Below are 19493 nucleotides of genomic sequence, written 5' to 3'. Positions count from 1 at the left end.
AATGGGTGAAATCGACCTTTATGCTTAAAAAAAAACACCAGACTTTTTATGCCATTGAGAAACGTCTAATTTAGTGAAACCCCTTTATATTATTCAACATGCAACAAAACCATGGTTACCAACATTTTAATTTAAATAACATTTGGTCACAGAGGAGCTACCTTGTATAGATAAAGATCCTACACAAATGGTCTCAAATAAGCCACAGAAAACGCAGCATATAAAAGTGTATTACACAGACTTTTATAGCATAGATTTACAAGTAAAAATAACATGCACAGAACAAAACATTAGATTGCTGAACAGAACTAACTTGCACTTATTATTCAGAGTCTGAGCTTCACTCCTCTCCTGCTTCAGCACAGCTGGACTCACTGGAGGCAAGGCAGACTGGCCCCTTATATACCTATAATAGCAAAAGCTTACCTACACCTTAACCTGCTAATTTCAAAGTAGGCGCTTTGAATGACAGATGCTGTAGCTGGCAAATGAAAGTGCACAGTCAGTCTGATGATTGACGGTCATTTAAACCAATGACAGCATTCTAGCGCTGCTTCATTCAATGAGATCTGTCAGAACAGGATGAAATGACTGACGGTGAAACTAGAGTAGCCACTGAGTTGACTGACAGCGACCCCTAGCCAGTCAGAGTGGAACAGAGACGGGACAGACAGCAAGTATTAAAACTACACAAACTACAGATGATTTCTAAATTATAATTTTGGTAAAAAACATAAAATAGCGAGTGGTTTTACCGATGTTTATCGTATATAAATTTATTTCAGTCGAGTTTTTGGGGAATTCGACATTTAACAAGCTTTACCGTTTAAAATCGAAAAGTAGCAAGCCTAGTTATAACCAAGCCAGCACATTCCATTCCATTAGCTTATTCAAGGAAGGGGTAAATATACAATAGATAAAAAGATCAAATCACACAAGGAAAATTACAAGGACAATAGCACTAAAAGGTAATGAGAGGTCAGAAAAAAAAAAAACTTACTTTAAGAAAATACTGCGCAACCTGCTACTGTGGTCGCTGTTTGCAACAGCGTGGTTGAAGCAGAATGTTCTCCTGCTTCCTCTAGTGATGTCAAACTGGCATCAATGTCAACATTGTCTCTCAGTCACACCATGTTGCGTCATGTCTTGTGCAAACACGGTGGATAGATTTATAACACTCTCTGCTGCTGGACCTGTAAATGTGTTGACGTGTTTTAAACAGCCTAATTTCATCCATCTTCTCATGTCCAGCTAATCATACAAACCTCAAAGCCATGGCAAACTGCTGAAGCCCTGAAGCTCTAAACCCTGCAGCCCTGGGGAATTCAGTTCATCTGAGGACAAGAGCAGTACATGCAAGTGATCCCAGGGTTCTGCTCAAACATGTGGAAACACAGTGCATGGACCCGTTTTCATTGTGGCTGCCCCTGATTTTCACAGTTATGGTGTTACTGTTTACTCTTTAACCATGCTTTCTCCTTGCAGGTCGTTGCTAACTGGGTCACGTATCTATTGCCAGAACACCCCCAAAATGAGATCAAGTCCTGGTAGCTTGTCTGAGAATGCTTTTTCTGAAATTGGAAATCCAAATCCTCTAGCCCAAGCTATAATTAACAGACTGCACTGCCTCCTACAGTCCTTTGAAACACATCAGCTCAATCAATCAATCTAGTACAGTGGCATCCTTACTCGTGTTGTCCTTAGCACTGTGTCATCAAGATTAGAAGAGAGTACTGGAGAAAAAGCGCTTCGTCTGACAGAAGAGGGGTATTTTTACAACAGAGACTTGTATCTGCCAGTTTGTTCAATATGGAAAGAATGTGCAAGGAAAAAAAAACAAAACATTTTGATAGGGGTTTACAGCATAAACTAGAGAAAGATAAAGAGTAATGTGGAGCCTTGTTTTAAAAGGAATGTGAAGGTTTTAATAAATGTAACTCATATCTGCAACTCATTTGCCATAATGTTTTTCTTCAAACAAGATGCGAAGCCGAGAATATGATGACTGTAAAAACATTTTGCTTAGATGACCTAAATCCTGCAGGAACAGAACGCCAGCCACTGTTTCAGTCACTGCAGAGCTTGAGAGTGTGTAGTTTAATTGAAACAATGCTCTTAAGAGTTATATGTGTCAAACAGCAATTTTAACTACCTCCTCTTCTAGGAGGCACCCAGAAAGGATACACAATGGTTCTACTGCAACAAGAGTCAATGAGTGAGGGAAGACAAACACAGCAGGAATGCTGCCTTGAGTTGTTGAAGTCTTTACTTACAAATGCATTACACGTAATCAACCATGTACTCACTGGAATAGATTTAATGAAGTCATTTTTTTCTGCTTGTTTTTACAAATTAAACATTGCCGTTACTGTGGGGAGCAATGAATTCAAAGTTCCTATTGTGATGTTAGAGTTACCAACCTGCTACTGAAAAACACAAATCCGCTTAGGAACACCCACAAGGCTATTATTATAAGGACCAAATGACTGCCCAGAACTACTATGCACTTATGGATACTCTAATACCTTTTAACAGCAGTAAAAACATGTATACCATACCTCACATGAACTTTGAATTAGATTGGTTTTATTTCAATTTCAGGTATAACCTGGAAGGTTATATTTGTATCACCTTCCCACATTGTGGCCAAAAAATCAACTTGAAAATCATATAAAAGGAGCCAAGCATTTGCTTTTTTTGTGTACCAGTATAATATACACTCTCTCATTTCACCACACTTCACTAATACTTGTAATAACTCACCCCTCAACATATCTCCAGCTCTGAGACCCTGACCCATAACCCTTATCCAATAACTCACCCCTTGACGTATCTCTGGCTCTGAGACCCTGACCCATAACCCTTATCCAACAACCCACCCGTCGACGTATCTCCAGCTCAGGTCTGACACCCTGACCCATAACCCTTACCCAATAACACCCCTCGACGTATCTCCAGCTCAGGTCTGAGACCATGACCCATAACCCTTATCCAACAACTCACCCCTCGACGTATCTCCAGCTCTGAGACCCTGACCCATAACCCTTATCCAACAACTCACCCCTCGACGTATCTCCAGCTCTGAGACCCTGACCCATAACCCTTATCCAAGAACTCACCCCTCAACGTATCTCCAGCTCAGGTCTGAGACCCTGACCCATAACCCTTATCCAACAACTCACCCCTCGACGTATCTCCAGCTCTGAGACCCTGACCCATAACCCTTATCCAAGAACTCACCACTCAACGTATCTCCGGCTCAGGTCTGAGACCATGACCCATAACCCTTATCCAACAACCCACCCGTCGACGTATCTCCAGCTCAGGTCTGAGACCCTGACCCATAACCCTTATCCAAGAACTCACCCCTCGACGTATCTCCAGCTCCGAGACCCTGACCCATAACCCTTATCCAAGAACTCACCCCTCGACGTATCTCCGGCTCTGAGACCCTGACCCATAACCCTTATCCAACAACTCACCCCTCAACATATCTCCGGCTCCGAGACCCTGACCCATAACCCTTATCCAATAACACCCCTCGACGTATCTCCAGCTCAGGTCTGAGACCCTGACCCATAACCCTTATCCAACAACTCACCCCTCGACGTATCTCCAGCTCTGAGACCCTGACCCATAACCCTTATCCAAGAACTCACCCCTCAATGTATCTCCGGCTCAGGTCTGAGACCATGACCCCTAACCCTTATGCAATAACTCACCTGTCGACGTATCTCCGGCTCAGGTCTGACACCGTGACGCTTGGCCTGTTTGGAAAGGGGGGATCCCGGATCACTTTGTACTGCATGGGCTTGCACTGCATACAGAGGGGGCTGTGTGGCGTGGAGCTAAGCAGAGCGGCGTCGATTTCCAGCTGCTCGTCCATGGTGTAGATCTGGACAGCGTAAACCTCCTCACTCACAGACAGCTTCACGGTCAAGGGAACCTCGCAGAAGACAGTCTGGGGCCCGAGGGGCACCGTGTTGCCGGACACGGTCAGCAGCTTGATGTTGGTGACGGCTCCAGAGGCAGTACCTTCCATGTAAGTGACCCAGACAGTCAAGGAGTCAGCGACCAGAGGGTAGCGGAACTCCAGCTGCAGCATGCAGCCCTGGGGTTCAGGACAGGCCGGGGGCACAGTCTGCTGGTCCACCCCAGCGTATGGGCTCCACGTCCGCACACTCGTCTCACAGGCCTGCTCCACATCGGGGGGACCTGTGGGGAGAAGCCAGACAAGGAAGGGCTTTGACATTTACAGCTGTGTTCATTAAACTAGAAAAACGAGGGGCTGAACCAAGACGCTGTTAACATGTGCTTCCAGCTAAGATCACATTGTGTAAGTTAAATATTAAGGTAGTTGCATTGTTACTGCTGAATTTAGGTAAGGTACCTTGGGTCATCGTCAGTATTTAATATTATAAGACTGCAAGCCATCCCTTGCAACCCATGATGGCTTTCCTGGCAAATCATAACAGTTCCTTTTACTTAAAAAGAAATGTTATAATGTTTTAAAAGCAATGCAAGTTAAAAATGGCATCATACAGGTTTCATACAGACAGCTTGAAAAACGATACAATTGAGCACGATAGTCAGTCTCTTCTGTGAAGAGGACCAAGAGCGACACAATAAACCCAGAACATTTTTAATGAACACTGACAGCAGAGGTGGTTCTATTAACATGAATACACATTTCATAAGGATCAGAAAAGTTCCTCAGATGTTAATTTGTATAACACATGTACCCTAATAAATATATAAACTTGGGGACATTTACACCCTCATTTTGCTTGCCATAAAAGACCTTTAAATGCACAATCTCTGTCATTTCCAGATAATGATGTGGTCATTTTGTTGTTTTTGGCCAAGGCCCAAGTGAATTTTGTGAAGCTGTCGAGAGAGGAGAATGGAATATAAAGCATTACACTCAACTACCAGCATCTATCTTAAAGTTTGACCAGGATATTAAAGACAATCTTAGTCTATTCTCAATGGAATCCAATGCAAGGATCTTGCCCACCCCCAGGGAAGCCTGTGTTAAAGAAGTGGCCTGTTTTATTTATTTTTCCCCTCATTCAGAATATCACACATCATTTCTGTACATGCTCTGCTTCTCCCTTCCCTCCCAATAGTAGGCCCCTCACTCCCACGCAAGCACTCTGCAGAAGCCAGAAGGACAGATGAGCAGAGCCAGACTTTCCGAGAGGCCATCCCTGTTATTCCTATTGCAACACCACATGTACCAGAAAGGACCCTCTCTGGGAGGGCGAACAACACAAACTCTCTCCTCTTAACAGGGGACTGCGGTACACCCAACTGCAGACAGAAACTATCCAGCTTGCTTGTTTATTCCAGAAGTGTCTGTTTGCAAATCTGCACTTCATGGCCAGGGGCAGTAGACCTTTGTGCAATGCAAAGGCACAAACAGAGACACACACGCATTTTTTTCTTTTTTTTTCTTTTTTATAGAAAACCAGCATGGTTTTTGTGTTCCTAATTCAAACATTGCTCCTCATGTATTGAATGATTTCAAATGACCCGCAAGAAAAGGGGTTTGTGTTTCCGTGACTACTGATTCAGTTCTCTCAAGTGTAATTCACAGCGGCTTTTAAAATACAAATAGTTTCACGTCATCTATTAAGATGGAAAACGGGTTTGTTTCACCGACAATTAGAATATATTGTTGGTGGAGAGAGAACATGCACTGGATTTCATTTTTGTGACCCTGCCATCATTTAAACAGCAGTGCTATTGATTCTCTGCAGTCTGGTGCATTCAAATACAGCTCTTCAGAGGCGTGACCCTGCAGGAAGTTGTATCCCATTATCAGCGAGATTGGAGCGTTGCTGATAGCGCTGGTCCAGGCCTCTATTTGCAAGACCCTCTCGCTCAGTACTTCTGCATATTTTCTCCCAAAATATTCCACTGCTAATTTTACCCTGCTGGCTTTGATACAAGCGCTCAGCATTCAAACACTTGCGGGCTTTCCCAAACTATTTTAGAAACCCAGCCCTGAGAACTGGTGTTGTGAACACTCTTCTGAATCAACATTACTATTCTTACTGTGTTTAACGTTTTAGTGGTGGTACTGCAATATTGGCTTGGTTTACATGGACGTGAAAATCGACTCTACAGTCATGACTGTGTGACGTTGTCACGCGAATACATGGTGAAACAGCAAAAGGATGTGCTTTTGACAGCGCGACTTTAAGGGCAGGGTCAATCGCTTTCTCATGATAAAAATAGCTGTAAAAACCCATGCTCACGAGGTTTCAGCAGTCAAGATCCCGTTCTTCTGACTTAATCTCACCTAATCTCCAGCAGAAAAGCTGTACAAAACAAACACCACCCCCCAAAACACACACACACACACACACACACACACACTGTACATTTATGGATTACTTCAACACTAGAACCGCCGCGGTTACAGAATACTCATAGCTACAACCACTGCCGGCAGTCATTATGACGGTTACATTTTAAACATCACCAATATTAAAACGAAAGACAAACTATCAGATGCAACTCAAAAGTTTTATTCAAGCACATCATATCAAACATCTGCACAGCCGAAACGCCGTATTTAAATGAACAATTAAACATAAAAGGGTTTATTTTCTAACTTACCACATATATAGCACCACTTCCAAAAATAATATAATAAAATAAACATAAAAAATAAGTGTGTAGACAGGTGTAAACAGGTTTATGTACATACAAAATTGTAAAAACAAAAGTAGTTTTTAATCTAAAAATGAAAGTAACATATGATTTATCCTCTGTGTGTGTCACTTGCAGCACAGAATCCGGGCTGAGCTGCTGCAGCCTGCAGCTTTGCAGTTTTCTGATCAAATTGTTTCTGCTGAAGCGCTGTGGCTATGAAATCTCTCCTACTTATATTTTCCCCGGTGAATTCCTTGTACAAAATGAAGGAACAGATGGCTGCCAGGTCCAGTAGAGATAACAACAGACTTGTATATAAAAAAAAATAGAATATTGTAGGTTTTATTAAAATTAAATACATGTATTGTAAAAGGTAGTTCTAGTGTTAATGAAATTTAACTTTTAGATGTTCCACAAGCACACACACAAATATAAATTATAAGTAGTAAAACTTGTACTTAGAATAAATCAGAACTGCATAGCAACTCATTTCCTGAAAAGTATGGTAAACACGTTGTGAGGAAAACTGTCATGACTTGTGCATGTAAACACTGCCATTGATATTTATAATTTTACTCTGGCCACTAGGAAAAGCAACATTCATATTCAGACCGACGGAGTAGGGTGCGGATAACTCTCCAAATATGAATCAAATAACAAAACAAACCAAAAATGTGGCAGTTTGAGCATAACAATTATATTTATTATTTATCATAGATTTGTTTTGTTTTTACTGGTACTTATTTAAAGCTATTATTGAGACAGTGAAGCCATAATTCAAAAGGTAAACTTTTTTGCATATTGCATAACCTGAAATATCTCTTATTGTGTTTCTCCAGCTAAAAATAATAAAATCACATGCAATATTGCAATAACATTTCCAAATCGGAAATAAAACAACATTTTTTTTAGGAGCTTGTGAGTGATCATTTTAGAATAGTAGTTAGTGGGGATTTCTTCGGACAAAAATCAAGTTAATTTGGAGTAAATGACTGACAATCTGGCTTCAAGAGTGTTAGACACAAATGGCTGCGTTAAATATCCAAGGCAACACTACCAATCGTGCAGACAGCAAGGCTAAATTAACATAAAACAAAATTACAAGTACAAACTTTAATTTCAGAAAAAAAGGAGCAATACTTAAGTAGAACACAAAGGAACTGATACAATATTTACAAGGCTTGGAAAAACTACAATTTTAAACAAAGTAAACCAGTGTTAAAAGACACTGCTTAAACACATTCTAAATCATGTCTAAGAAATGAACCTACAGTATCAGTCACAGTCCATCTTCTCCTGTGAACAGATGTTATCTCGTGTGTGCACAGAACAGTACAGCGCATAAAAAACTACCAACTACTTTTCCAACTACTATGAAAAGTGCAAATTGTGGCCACTATCGTTGGTGCCGTCGTATTAATGTCATAATGTAATGAACATATATTTTTTCTTTAAAAATATGTTTTTGTTCTCAAGGAAAGGTTTCTTCTGCTTTGCGACCTCACAGGGCAAGACAGTCGTTTCCCTTCGTGACAATACTGTCTGCCCTAAGAGACAAGGGAACATCTGGAAAATCGAGGCTTGTTCTTGGCAGAGCCCACCAAGCAGCTGGTTAAACAGGAGCCCTGCTGGCCTGTGCAACTGCTTGGGAAGCTTATCCAGGCCTGACCACTTCTATAGGGGTCACTGTGGACTCAGAAAACTCAGGACAGGCGCGCGTCCATAGACAGACAGACAGACAGACAGACAGACAGGGAATACAACATAACTGAGGAAACCAGAGGACAGGCACGCGTCCATAGGAAGACAGACAGACAGAGCACAACATGACACAGAAACACAACCACTTCAAACATCCCCTGCCGCCTTATTATTATTATTTGTTTATTTAGCAGACACCTTTATCCAAGGTGACTTACAGAGACTAGGGTGTGTGAACTATGCATCAGCTGCAGAGTCACTTACAACTACGTCTCACCCGAAAGACGGAGCACAAGGAGGTTAAGTGACTTGCTCAGGGACACACAAGGAGCCAGTGGCTGAGGTGGGATTTGAACCAGGGACCTCCTGGTTACAAGTCCTTTTCTTTAACCACTGGACCACACAGCCTCCTGTCTTAAAACGGTTCTTACAAACGTATACGAACAAAAAAAAAAAATCAGTCTGTTTACTGTTTAACAAAAACAGTCAAAAATAAAAAAAGACAATTCCGTCTTACTGCTGCAAGTAAAGGGGGATGATGGGTGTCCCTAAAGCTAAAAGTACTTGTAATGTAAACCAGGCTGTAAAGTTGATTTACATTACAAGGCTTCCTCGGTCATTTGAACGCAGGAATGTCTTTGGGGTCAAAGCATGTCAGCCATATGGGGAAGCAGCGGGTTGGTTAATGAGAGGAAAGAAGGCGTTCAAGTTGAGGAAGTGCAAGTATTTAGATAGATAGATAGATAGATAGATAGATAGATAGATAGATAGATAGATAGATATAACATCAGAGTCTTTCAAAACTGCACATGTGAGACTAACATAGCATTTTCATTCATAAAAAAAGACATTGAAAAAACATTCTTGTAATAACTCCCAAGTTAAAGATTTGTGAATAGGCTTCACTGTTACAAGCTGCACTGGCGCCAACGTGTCAGAAAACAGAACTGGAGGTCATTAGCAGCACTTAAGATAAGGATAACCCTCTTTGAGAACACACGCTTCTGAATATTGGCTCACCATCTCGTAAGACTCTTAAAGCAAGGCTTTACACTGGGAGTGAGAGACGGAAGTTGGCCTCCTGCAACCATCTCACAGGATTTTCTGCTCTCCTAGACTCCTCAGAAGAAGCAATCAGTTCTGATTAGAAAATGTATACATCACTCACGCTTTCAGGACTAGAACTGTGGAGGAAGTAGAATATGCAACAGTACGGTTCATTTGCCTGACTTAGCAATAAGATTTTTTTCAAAGGTTCACAAGCTCCGTCGTACACAGTCATGCAAGATCATGTGATCACTTCATAGCAGGTGATCTCCTGGGAGAACCCTACAGCTCTGCCCAGGTTTGAACAAGAAAGAAGGGGTCTTGGGACTAACAGCCCTTTCTCTACAGGAAACTAGAGACACCAGTTTCAGCATAGCGTTACTAAACAGAGTCTCTGTATAGAAAGTAAAATGGTCATAAAGTGGAGTGAACTGGCTCAGTAACGTGCACTATCCTTGCAGACACAACTGGAGGTTGTACTGTAATTGAAAATTGATTTCAGTTTTACTGTAACGTCAATAAAAACCGACAGTATGCATTTGACTTGGACTCCTGATAATAAGAATAAGGGCTGGTCCATACGTCAGGCGCAGACAGCTATCACGTTGTGCAGCTTCACACCGCCATGCAGCGAATGTTGACATTGTTCAACATTATCTGACCCGATGCGATTTCAGGTCGCTGACGTATGAGAAAATGCTGTACGACTTTCCAAAAAAGACGCACGTCACAAGAGTGTGGATGATGTAATTCCGACCTGTCACACAAATTATGTTGGATTTTGAAGTATGAACCAACCTTAACAGATTTTTTGCTGGTCCTTAGAAATCTGTATTAATGAGGGTTGACTGTATGTATGTGTGCTGTAACAGTGCCTCAGTTTCCAGCAGACTATATTCTGCGGATGATGTCATGATTATGTCAGAATGTTACGTCCAAGAGATTCCAAAATTCCTAGTTTGACGATAAACTCAGGTTCTCTTTGTTTCCGAGCAGCATTTATTCCACAGCACTGACTGATCCCACAGATGGTGATGTCTTCAGCAGTGTGATTATCACTGTTGAAATGAAGAGCTACTGGAAATGTTGTCGTGTTGATTCGAATGCTTCAGAAATGTTTCACAAAGCGGTCTGCTAAACACCTTTTAGTTTACCCAGTGCAGTGTGTTGCATTTCTTGCAGATAATGTAGTATACTACTCCTTTAGAGGGGCATGTAAAAGGTCCTCTGTTTGGGTGTTAATGTATTTACAGGTAGTACATCGTGGTCTACTGAGAATTCTGGGTAAATTCCCTTCCTTATCAAACCTGGACCTGCAGGTAATCTCTCATCATTACCAGCTCTTCCTAACTGATATGAGAAGAAAGAACCAAAACAGCAGTTTAAACCATTGCCCTGGTGAAGGCGCCAGGCCATCGTTCATCTACTTGCCTGGTTTCTCATTGGCATATAATCATGAACTAGACATGAAGTTAATATCGCCCACGACTAGGCAGAAAGGACCCGGTCAACGAAGGGCCTATGAAGCTGCACTGCCAGAAGACAGGAGAGCATTCCCTGTCCATTAATGCAGACACTAGAAGGGTTAAGCAGGGTGAGAAGTCATGCATCTGTTTTTTATCTGCAAGCTAAGAGCATGCCGTGTGCTTTTGTCGAATCTACTATAAGAATGGCAATGCCCTGCCCACCCAACTGTTCTTGACAAGACAAGCCTCACTGTAATTTATGAGCCAGGGATCATCCCTCCAATACACCCTCCCTAGTAAATCAACAACAGGAAAGATGTTAAAATCATTCATGTATTGCCTACAATCCCAAAGCTGTGAAACACACCCACCATTAGCTTGCAATTGTGGGCAGGAGTGCATTCAGAAGTGAGACATTCAAAGGAATTGTACACTGCTGCCAAATTATTCTGCATGTAGAATAGTTTCTACTTTTCATGGAATTAGTTCTTAGTGATCCTTCTATTTACACGGTAAGTTGTTTTTGATATTTAATATCAAATATATGCTACTAATTCCTAAAGAATGCGTCTTGTTTCTGGGCAATGAAACAGCCACACGCAGCCACGCTCCTGCTTAAGCAGATGTCACAGACCAGGGACCCAAAGAACGCAGAGACCTGTATCCCAGCTTCAGCTTCTCTTTGTAGAATATGTGGAAATGTAAGATGGAAACCAGGGCATCGATAGGGTTACCAGATTTCCAGAGTGAAAATGTTTTTCTTTCTTCAATCCATTAATGCCGTAGCAACGCTGAAGCCTTTAAAATAACAGTCTATAATATCACAATCAGAATGAAAAAATTAAACATCGGATGTATTTATTGCAGATCACAACAACTCATTGTTTTCTCTCTATTGTTATCTAATCAAAACATGTTAAATGTGCAAAAAAAAGCCAGGAATAGATCAGCTACTGATAACAAATAATCCATATGATTGTTTACTTGATATTTCAATGGCTGACCCAGCCACAGAAATTGCTTTTAATTGCTGAGCACACTGCTGAAGTTTTTACTTAAAAAAAATAATAATAATAATAATAATTATTATTGAGACGATTTAACAATTTTACTGTTTCCGACCGGGACAAAAAAATGAAGGCTGAAAACTGGGACAATCCCAATTGTACCGGGACGTCTGTTAACCCTAGGCATCGTTTGGGTTAGAGGGGAGGCAAGAGATTATGAAATGGCTTCAGGTTTTCTAGGAAAGGCAGAACAAGTCCAGGCATGTTTGACTCAGTGAGGATATTCACCACTGTGTAGCGCTAGGCAACCAGGAATACATGCTTTACAGTAGATAGTGGTACAAGGCAGAGTGGAATCAAAACAGCTGAACCTGCTATATATGTCCCAAACCTCAATCATTAAACAGACTCCAAAAGATGAAATTCCTTAAATATTCAAGGAGTGAGAAATAACATCACAAAATTACAACTTGGACAGAATTAATAATAAAAACAAACTGCTACACGGAAGCAACACACAGAAAAAATATTACAAGCCTCAAAAGCCTTCTATTTTAAGAAGTAGTTTTGAAGAATGTCTTTGTTACAGTACAGAAAAACTAAAATATGACAAAAAAAAACATAAATCATAAAGTAAATATGTGTTTTGAAAGTGGAGAGCTGGTCAAAAAAATCAAACACTATCCATATTTTTAAAACAAAACAATGCACTCCATTGGGTTCTAAAGCACATTCCCCTGGGAAAGCAAAACAGACACACACACACACACACATACACGCCTCAATACATTCCCCCACACACACACACCTCAATACATCCTCACTTACTCTCTAACCCTTCGTACATACCTTGTCCACCTCTAACAGATTCCAAAAGCCAGCACGATATCACACAACAAGCATAAGGATTCAAGCCATGTTCCTGAATCTATAGCGCTATTCGATCAAGCTTCCGGAACTAGAAGGACACATCCCCGAATCGGGGGTCTGTTAGAAAAAATACGAAACTCCTGGCAAGCCAACATTCAGTAAGAATTTAATGCACAACAGACGCATGCAATAAGAAAATCAGATTAAATCTCAAACACGGAAATAGCGCGGGTTAAAATAAACATCATATCTGTGATCCCTGTTTAAATGAATCTGCCAAGTTTGCAAAGAGCTGGCTGGCATTTACCGTCACAAACCCTAGCTTTGCTGCTTGAACAGGGATGGCCATAGGAAGGCCCCTGACCAACAGCCCTGCAATGTTACAAGTCTGCTATCAGTCAAGCCAGAACCAATGAAGAATCCTGTTTGTGTTGTGAAACCATTCTGCTTTTGACAGAGAACATACCTGTCATTAAGAAGTTTTCCATTGTACAAACTAAAAAGGCAGCACACCAGATTTCATCTCCACAGAACATGTGTTCAGCAATAAATGCAACAATGTTGATAACAGATAGGTACGTGTTAACGATGCCAGACCTCACAGGAGGCACACTGTATGAAGGCGTTTCACTAATGAAGGCGAGGTCGCAAGCTCAGGTGTGTCTAATTAAGCCCATACCGTAGTAAAGTCTGGAGTGGCTCAAACTGCAGCTGAATGGGATTCTTATTTGTATTCCTGTGGCACTGTTCTTTTTACAACCAACTCCTTCCAAACAGATTCCAAATGCTTCTTCACAGAATAGAAATGAAGCCTCTATCACCCCACCTGTGCGGGCCCCTTACCTTCTGCTTGGCGGGGACTCCAGTTTCCAGAAGGGGCGCATGGCTTGGGAGATGAGGCGTTGAAGGCGTACTGCATCAGAACTCCACCCTCCATGCATCTGTCACATGCTGATCCCACTTCTCTAGGAAGCCAGCAAAAGAAAAGGTATCAACTTAGATACATTAAATAAAACAGCAAGAAATTCAGGGGGTTGAGAACAAAATGTAGTCGTGCAGGACCACTGTGAACAGCTATTTCAACATTCAATGAAGTGGAATACTGCCCTCTAGAATGGCCAGTTTCATCACTTTTGAGTACTGGCTATGAAAGCATCTCCCAAACCTGCTGTCTGGCACCTTTGAACTGAATATGACCTGAAACGGGGGGTGCATCTTTCCTACACTACAGAAGAGATGTCAGAGACTTCAGAAGAGTGTTCTGAGGTCAAAGCAAACCACTAGGATACACGAGATCATGGCTTCCAATCCACAGTCTCACTCTGTGAAAGCCCTATAGTTCATTGATGCAGAGTTGGGGGAAACCACAGCAATAGATTAGTAAGTGTACAGTAAGTGTATAGTCTGTGTACAGGAAGACCCTGGAGTGCTTTGTGTGTGTGGTGGGGGGGTCTATTATTACTGCAGGACAGACAGATAAGCTTAGTAGCTTAGTCTACATGGTGAGGGAGACTGGACAAAGTAAAGGGACACTATCTAGCTTTTATAGGAGGTTTATTAAAGAGGTGAGAGGCTAGCTCTCTAACCCAGGTGGTGTGTGTGTGTGGTGGGGGGGATACCTTCTGCGTATGAGAAGCATATCATAATATGAAAAGATATGTATTTATTTTATTTGGTTGGGCTTGTTAAAAACTAGGATTTATTTATTTATTTATTTATATTTTTTGGCTGGGATCCCGAATGGAATGTCCCTTAGCTCTGTGTGTGTGTGTGTGTGTGTGTGTGTGTGTGTGTGTGTGTGTGAGAGAGTGTGTGTCAGTGTGTGTGTCTGTCAGTGTGTGTGTGTGTGTGTGTGTGTGTGCGTGTGTGTGTTCGTGTCAGTGTGTGTGCGTGTGTCAGTGTGTGTGCGTGCGTGTGTGCATGCGTGTCATTGTGTGTGTGTGTGTCAGTGTGTGTGTGTGCATGTCAGTGTGTGTGTGTGTGTGCGCGCGTGTGTGTGTGCGTGTCAGTGTGCATGCGTGCGTCAGAAAGCCAGCATTGCTCTTGTTCACCTGTCATAGACTTGCCCGTCGATTGGAGGAAACCACTCGACTGTCAGCGCCTCTGCCGTCTGGTCCACCACTTGAGGAGCGATGGCGATGGGGGCGGGCTTTGTGCCCGGCTGCCAAGATTGGTAGATAAGATCCAAGTAGCAGTGCATTCTGGAGACTTGATTGAGCGTGAAGGAATCAGTGCAGTCATCATCTTCAACACACAGAAGAAAAACATAAACAAGAAAGATAATAAGAGAACAGGTTACAGTGTTACTGCCAGCCTGTATGCAGTCCCTTTAACCACACACAACAGAACGAAAGGATTGAGAGGGTAATTACCCGTGACAGTATTAGTGCACCCATCAGTTCACACAAGACTAAATAGAGACTCTTTAAAAAAAAAAAAAAAAACCACCACAGGAGACACGTCTACAGCAAGCCTGAAAGCATTAGGAGGAAATACAAGATTACTTACAAGAGTTCATAGACTTACTAAGAAAAATTATTCTGCAAGAAGCAAAATAAAAAAGTACTGTAGAAAATATACTGCTAGTAATCAAATCACTAAGCTGTGTTTTTTTTCAGTACACACTTTGCCGATTATTTGAAGTATTTCTTAATAACGTTTGGTAATTTTCTTGTTAAATAAGCAACAACAAAGACCTAGTGACATCCAAGTAATTATTTTACTTAGAACACACTTCAAATTAGAGCAATGCTAAAATAAGTTATATTCAGATGGGCAAAACATTTCAGTGTCTTTAGAGTGTATTTTACCATAAAAGGATATTTGCCTTAACTCTGTTTCTTCCTGATTTACTAAATTATTTTAACATGCACACCTCTGAGGGTCACGCCATGACTTTATTGCAATCCGGTAGCCATCACCACTTCCTGTAGGTAGAGAATAAGTGTTGGAAAGAAACATGCCGCTTCACTGTCTCTCTCCCAGCTCAAAGAAACATGCTGTTTCCCGCTCTCCCAGTTCAAAGAAAGAGCTGAACTATATGGGAACTGATAAGGTTCACCAAATGAATCGGTCGACTGAATGCCCAGAGACTTCAATAACTTGCTAATACTGGTACATTTGTGCAAGCAAATGAAAACCCAGATGGAATCTATTTTGTAAACCTCTAGTTGAAAGGCAACTTTGTGTACTTTCCTTGTTCAACACAAGCTAGGATTCTCAGCAAAATCGCCTGAGAAAATCAGTTAACAGGTTTTTTATCCAGTGGAATCTCATAGCTGGCATTAGTCCATGACAGATGTGAAGATATCTTGATGACCATGTTGCTGTGCAGGATTATAATTCCAGTTACTCAAGTCAAGATGTTAATAATAATAATAATAATAATAATAATAATAATAATAATAATAATAATAATAATAATAATAATAATAATGAACAAGGTACAACCAACTGTGCCTGATACAATTGTATCGGTTTGTATGTGTCCCTCTGGCACTGGAGACAGTCAAAGCACACCTGTGGAGGTGTTGGTGTTGTGATTTGGATTATATACTAACTGAGGGGAGAAACTGAGGCACCACACCCATTTAACATGGAACCTGACACAGATCTGATGAGAATATTGCCTCCGTCACCTAGTCCAACGTGGTGTCTTTAAAGTGACAGGAATGCATTTACATCTTTATGTATCCACAAACACATTAAGTGATCCAGAGGGCCTTGTTCAACTACAGAGCAAAAAACAACAAGAAAAAACATGTAAACAACTCATGCAAAAGAAAAAGAAACAAAAAAAGAGCAAGGCAGCCAATGCTGCAAGCCAGGAGGACAGGCTCCATGGCCCTCTCAGGGAAGGCTCTGTAGGGTCCTCCCATTGGGATGCCTATTAAATGATAACTCTGAACTGTTTTCAGGGTGGTCCTGCTGTAAATCGTTCTTTACATTAAGCGTTCTGTTTGAAGTCTCACCCAAAACACTGCACTATTACAACATAATTAGACCCTGTACATATTTTAAAATATGTAATACATTTTTTTTTTAAACAGCATTACACTGGGAGGGCCCACTAGCACATGATGAAGTGCATGTTTAAATATCCCTGGAGTCTCCCCGACAACGGGAGTTCTTGGTTATTCTGTAGCTCTGTGAAAACATCTATCAGTTTAGAGTATATAAGCACAGGCTCAAATAAAGTGCTGATTAATTACAGTGGTAAATAATGTCAGTCCACACATAACCAGGTTATATCATGTGCCAAACTACTACTCTGTACATATGTGTGAGTGTGTGAGGCACAATCCAACCCCTTGCTCTATCATTAGACTGTTGACATACAAGAGTGGTAGTTTGCAAGCTAATATTAAACAATTTCTTTGACAGCAGACTAATGACAGTGTAGACTTAGCTCAGGGAAAGAAAACAACTCTTAGTAGGAAACCAGTGTATTGTAGGCCATCAAAGAACTATAGCTGTGGTTGTTACAACTGCTTAAGGGACTGCCTATTAGTGGGTTTAACATGGGAAATACATGGCAGGAATTTAAGAAGTGTAAAGCACCTGTGGCCTCAACACATAGCTCATGCCTAAGAATTCTGGTATAGCAGAGTGCAAGCACGCCCCTAGCACCCCTGCAAATACTAATCTGGTGCAGCACAGAGCAAGCACACCCCTAGCACCCCTGCTAAAACTGATCTGGTACAGCACAGTGAAAACACACCCCTAGCACCCCTGCAAAAACTGTCCCCTGTGGATTTGATCAGATGTACTTGGAGGTTAGTCGTGATTCTCAGAGTTATACTAAGGCCACAGCGGTGCCTGAAACTTTTAAAAGGACACCTGGATGTGATGACTGAAACGGAAAAAGCTACAAAGTGAATATAAACAACAAGTAAAGTACATTCAAAGTGCTACTGAACAGGGCGCAGAGTTTAAATCACAATGCATTACTTTCGCTAGATTTCTGCTTTGTTATACACATTCCTACAATATCCTTTTCAATATAAATTGCAACTGTTTTGATATTTTTATTAACATAACCCTGGTCACAGTGGCGACGCATAGGGGGGGCACGCCTGGTCACGTGCCCCCCCAGATTTCTGCCAGGCAGTGGCTTAGCCACTGTGTTAGGATCGTTCACACTGAAACATGTGTAAGAAATTGCAATATTGTTATATTTTTCGCTTCCCACTATAGCGGGGTGGACGTGGCATGGGCGGCGCTGATTTTTCTTTTCGCTCACGGAAAGAACTTTTTATTTACCGCGTTGCTATCAACCAATGAGAATACATAAGCAAGCTGTACTTGCTCAACCCCAAACACAGATGCATGAAACATATAGGCTATGATTACTGTATATGCTATGTAGCCTAGCTACTACACACATAGATGTGGTAGAGGACATCTACTACAAAAGTAGAACAAAAGTTATTGTATTTCTTGCTCTTATTGTATTACTTGTATTGTAACACTTGAAATGTATTTGCTTACGATTGTAAGTCGCCCTGGATAAGGGCGTCTGCTAAGAAATAAATAATAATAATAATAATAATAATAATAATGAGTAGCCTATGTATTTACATAGAATGCACTCGCCTCATGACATATCTTATTGCCAGCTGACCTCTCCAGCAGCCAGCCTACTAATAAGATTATCATTTTTCACGGATTGTGCAGCCAGCTTCATCAAGGGACGGTAACCAAGTCCATCCAGGTCTTGGAGATGGGGTGGTAAATGTACAACCTGTTATTAATTGAATAACTAAAGAAATAAATCAGAATGAAAACAGTTCTGGACGCTGCTGAGAGAAAACCGGCAAAACTGTTTCAATTCCTGAGTTCGGTTACCTACTTGTTTTCATTCTGATTATTTGTTTAGGCTACAGCGTGTCCGTCAGCTCAACTAGCGAATGTCAGTGCAGTGTGATACCAAAAAAAATGAGTGGTTGGATTTGCTGTCAATCAACCCAAGTTTTTTGTTGGATCAGCTGTTTGTACATTTTTTTTTGTTTGTTTTTAAAGGCGCTGTAGTTATACAATGTAGTTAATGCAACTGTGTGCACAAGTCCCTCCTCCCCCGAACCTCCAGAAGATTAGGTACCATCGGCAGTCCTGCGTCAGTCGAAGAGTAATTACATTAGTCAGGATTTGTGAAATTAAATAAAATGCTTTGCTTTGCTTTGAACACCAAATGTGAAATGAACAACCATAAGTACGAATGAAATTATATATAGTTATTTATTATCATAATGTGAAATTTAAATCTGATGCGCATGTTAAAAGTTCAAGTCCTTTGCTTCGTATTTCCTTTTTTGTTTTTAAACGGAAGTGTTCTGAACTGAATCTCTCTTTTTAAATATTTTGCACAACAGTGTATTTGGTTATTGGATCTTCTGTTAAAAAAAAAAAGTTCTTTATTTTTCGAAAATAAAACGTCAATGCACTAATAAGAAATCAGGTTGCCAATTTCACCACTGTGACTATTCACCTTAAAAAAGTTACCATTGCCACCCTCTCCCGAAAAAAAATCCTGGCTACGCCACTGTTGCCAGGGTTTATTATTTAAAAATGCGCAGTTTATTTCAAACTTTCAAAACATAATAACATAACAAAGAGTGTCAAAGACCCTTCACCGTTATATTTGTTCTCGTGTGAGACTTTCACTTTTTCAGTCAGCGAAAATATGTGCTAAAACGGAGTGAATTTGAGCCCTGTTAAAATGGCAAAAAGACAGCTACGT

General features: G+C 41.0%; 1 protein-coding gene across 1 annotated transcript in view; it reads right to left on the bottom strand.

Moving 5' to 3' along the window:
• The window catches only part of LOC117396810 (pappalysin-1-like), a 177283-nt gene that overhangs the window by 118846 nt on the left and 38944 nt on the right, over positions 1-19493 (bottom strand). The window contains exons 5-7 of the mRNA XM_059005357.1: positions 14806-14998; positions 13598-13719; positions 3723-4215 (exon numbers count right to left, since the gene is read on the bottom strand). Coding sequence (XP_058861340.1) covers positions 3723-4215; positions 13598-13719; positions 14806-14998 — 808 coding nt within the window. The remainder of the gene's footprint in view (positions 1-3722; positions 4216-13597; positions 13720-14805; positions 14999-19493) is intronic.

Source organism: Acipenser ruthenus, chromosome 31, assembly GCF_902713425.1.
Source record: "Acipenser ruthenus chromosome 31, fAciRut3.2 maternal haplotype, whole genome shotgun sequence".
Lineage (NCBI taxonomy): Eukaryota > Metazoa > Chordata > Actinopteri > Acipenseriformes > Acipenseridae > Acipenser > Acipenser ruthenus.
Note: the sequence above shows the minus strand (reverse complement) of the source record. Positions and strands in the feature narration are given on the sequence as shown.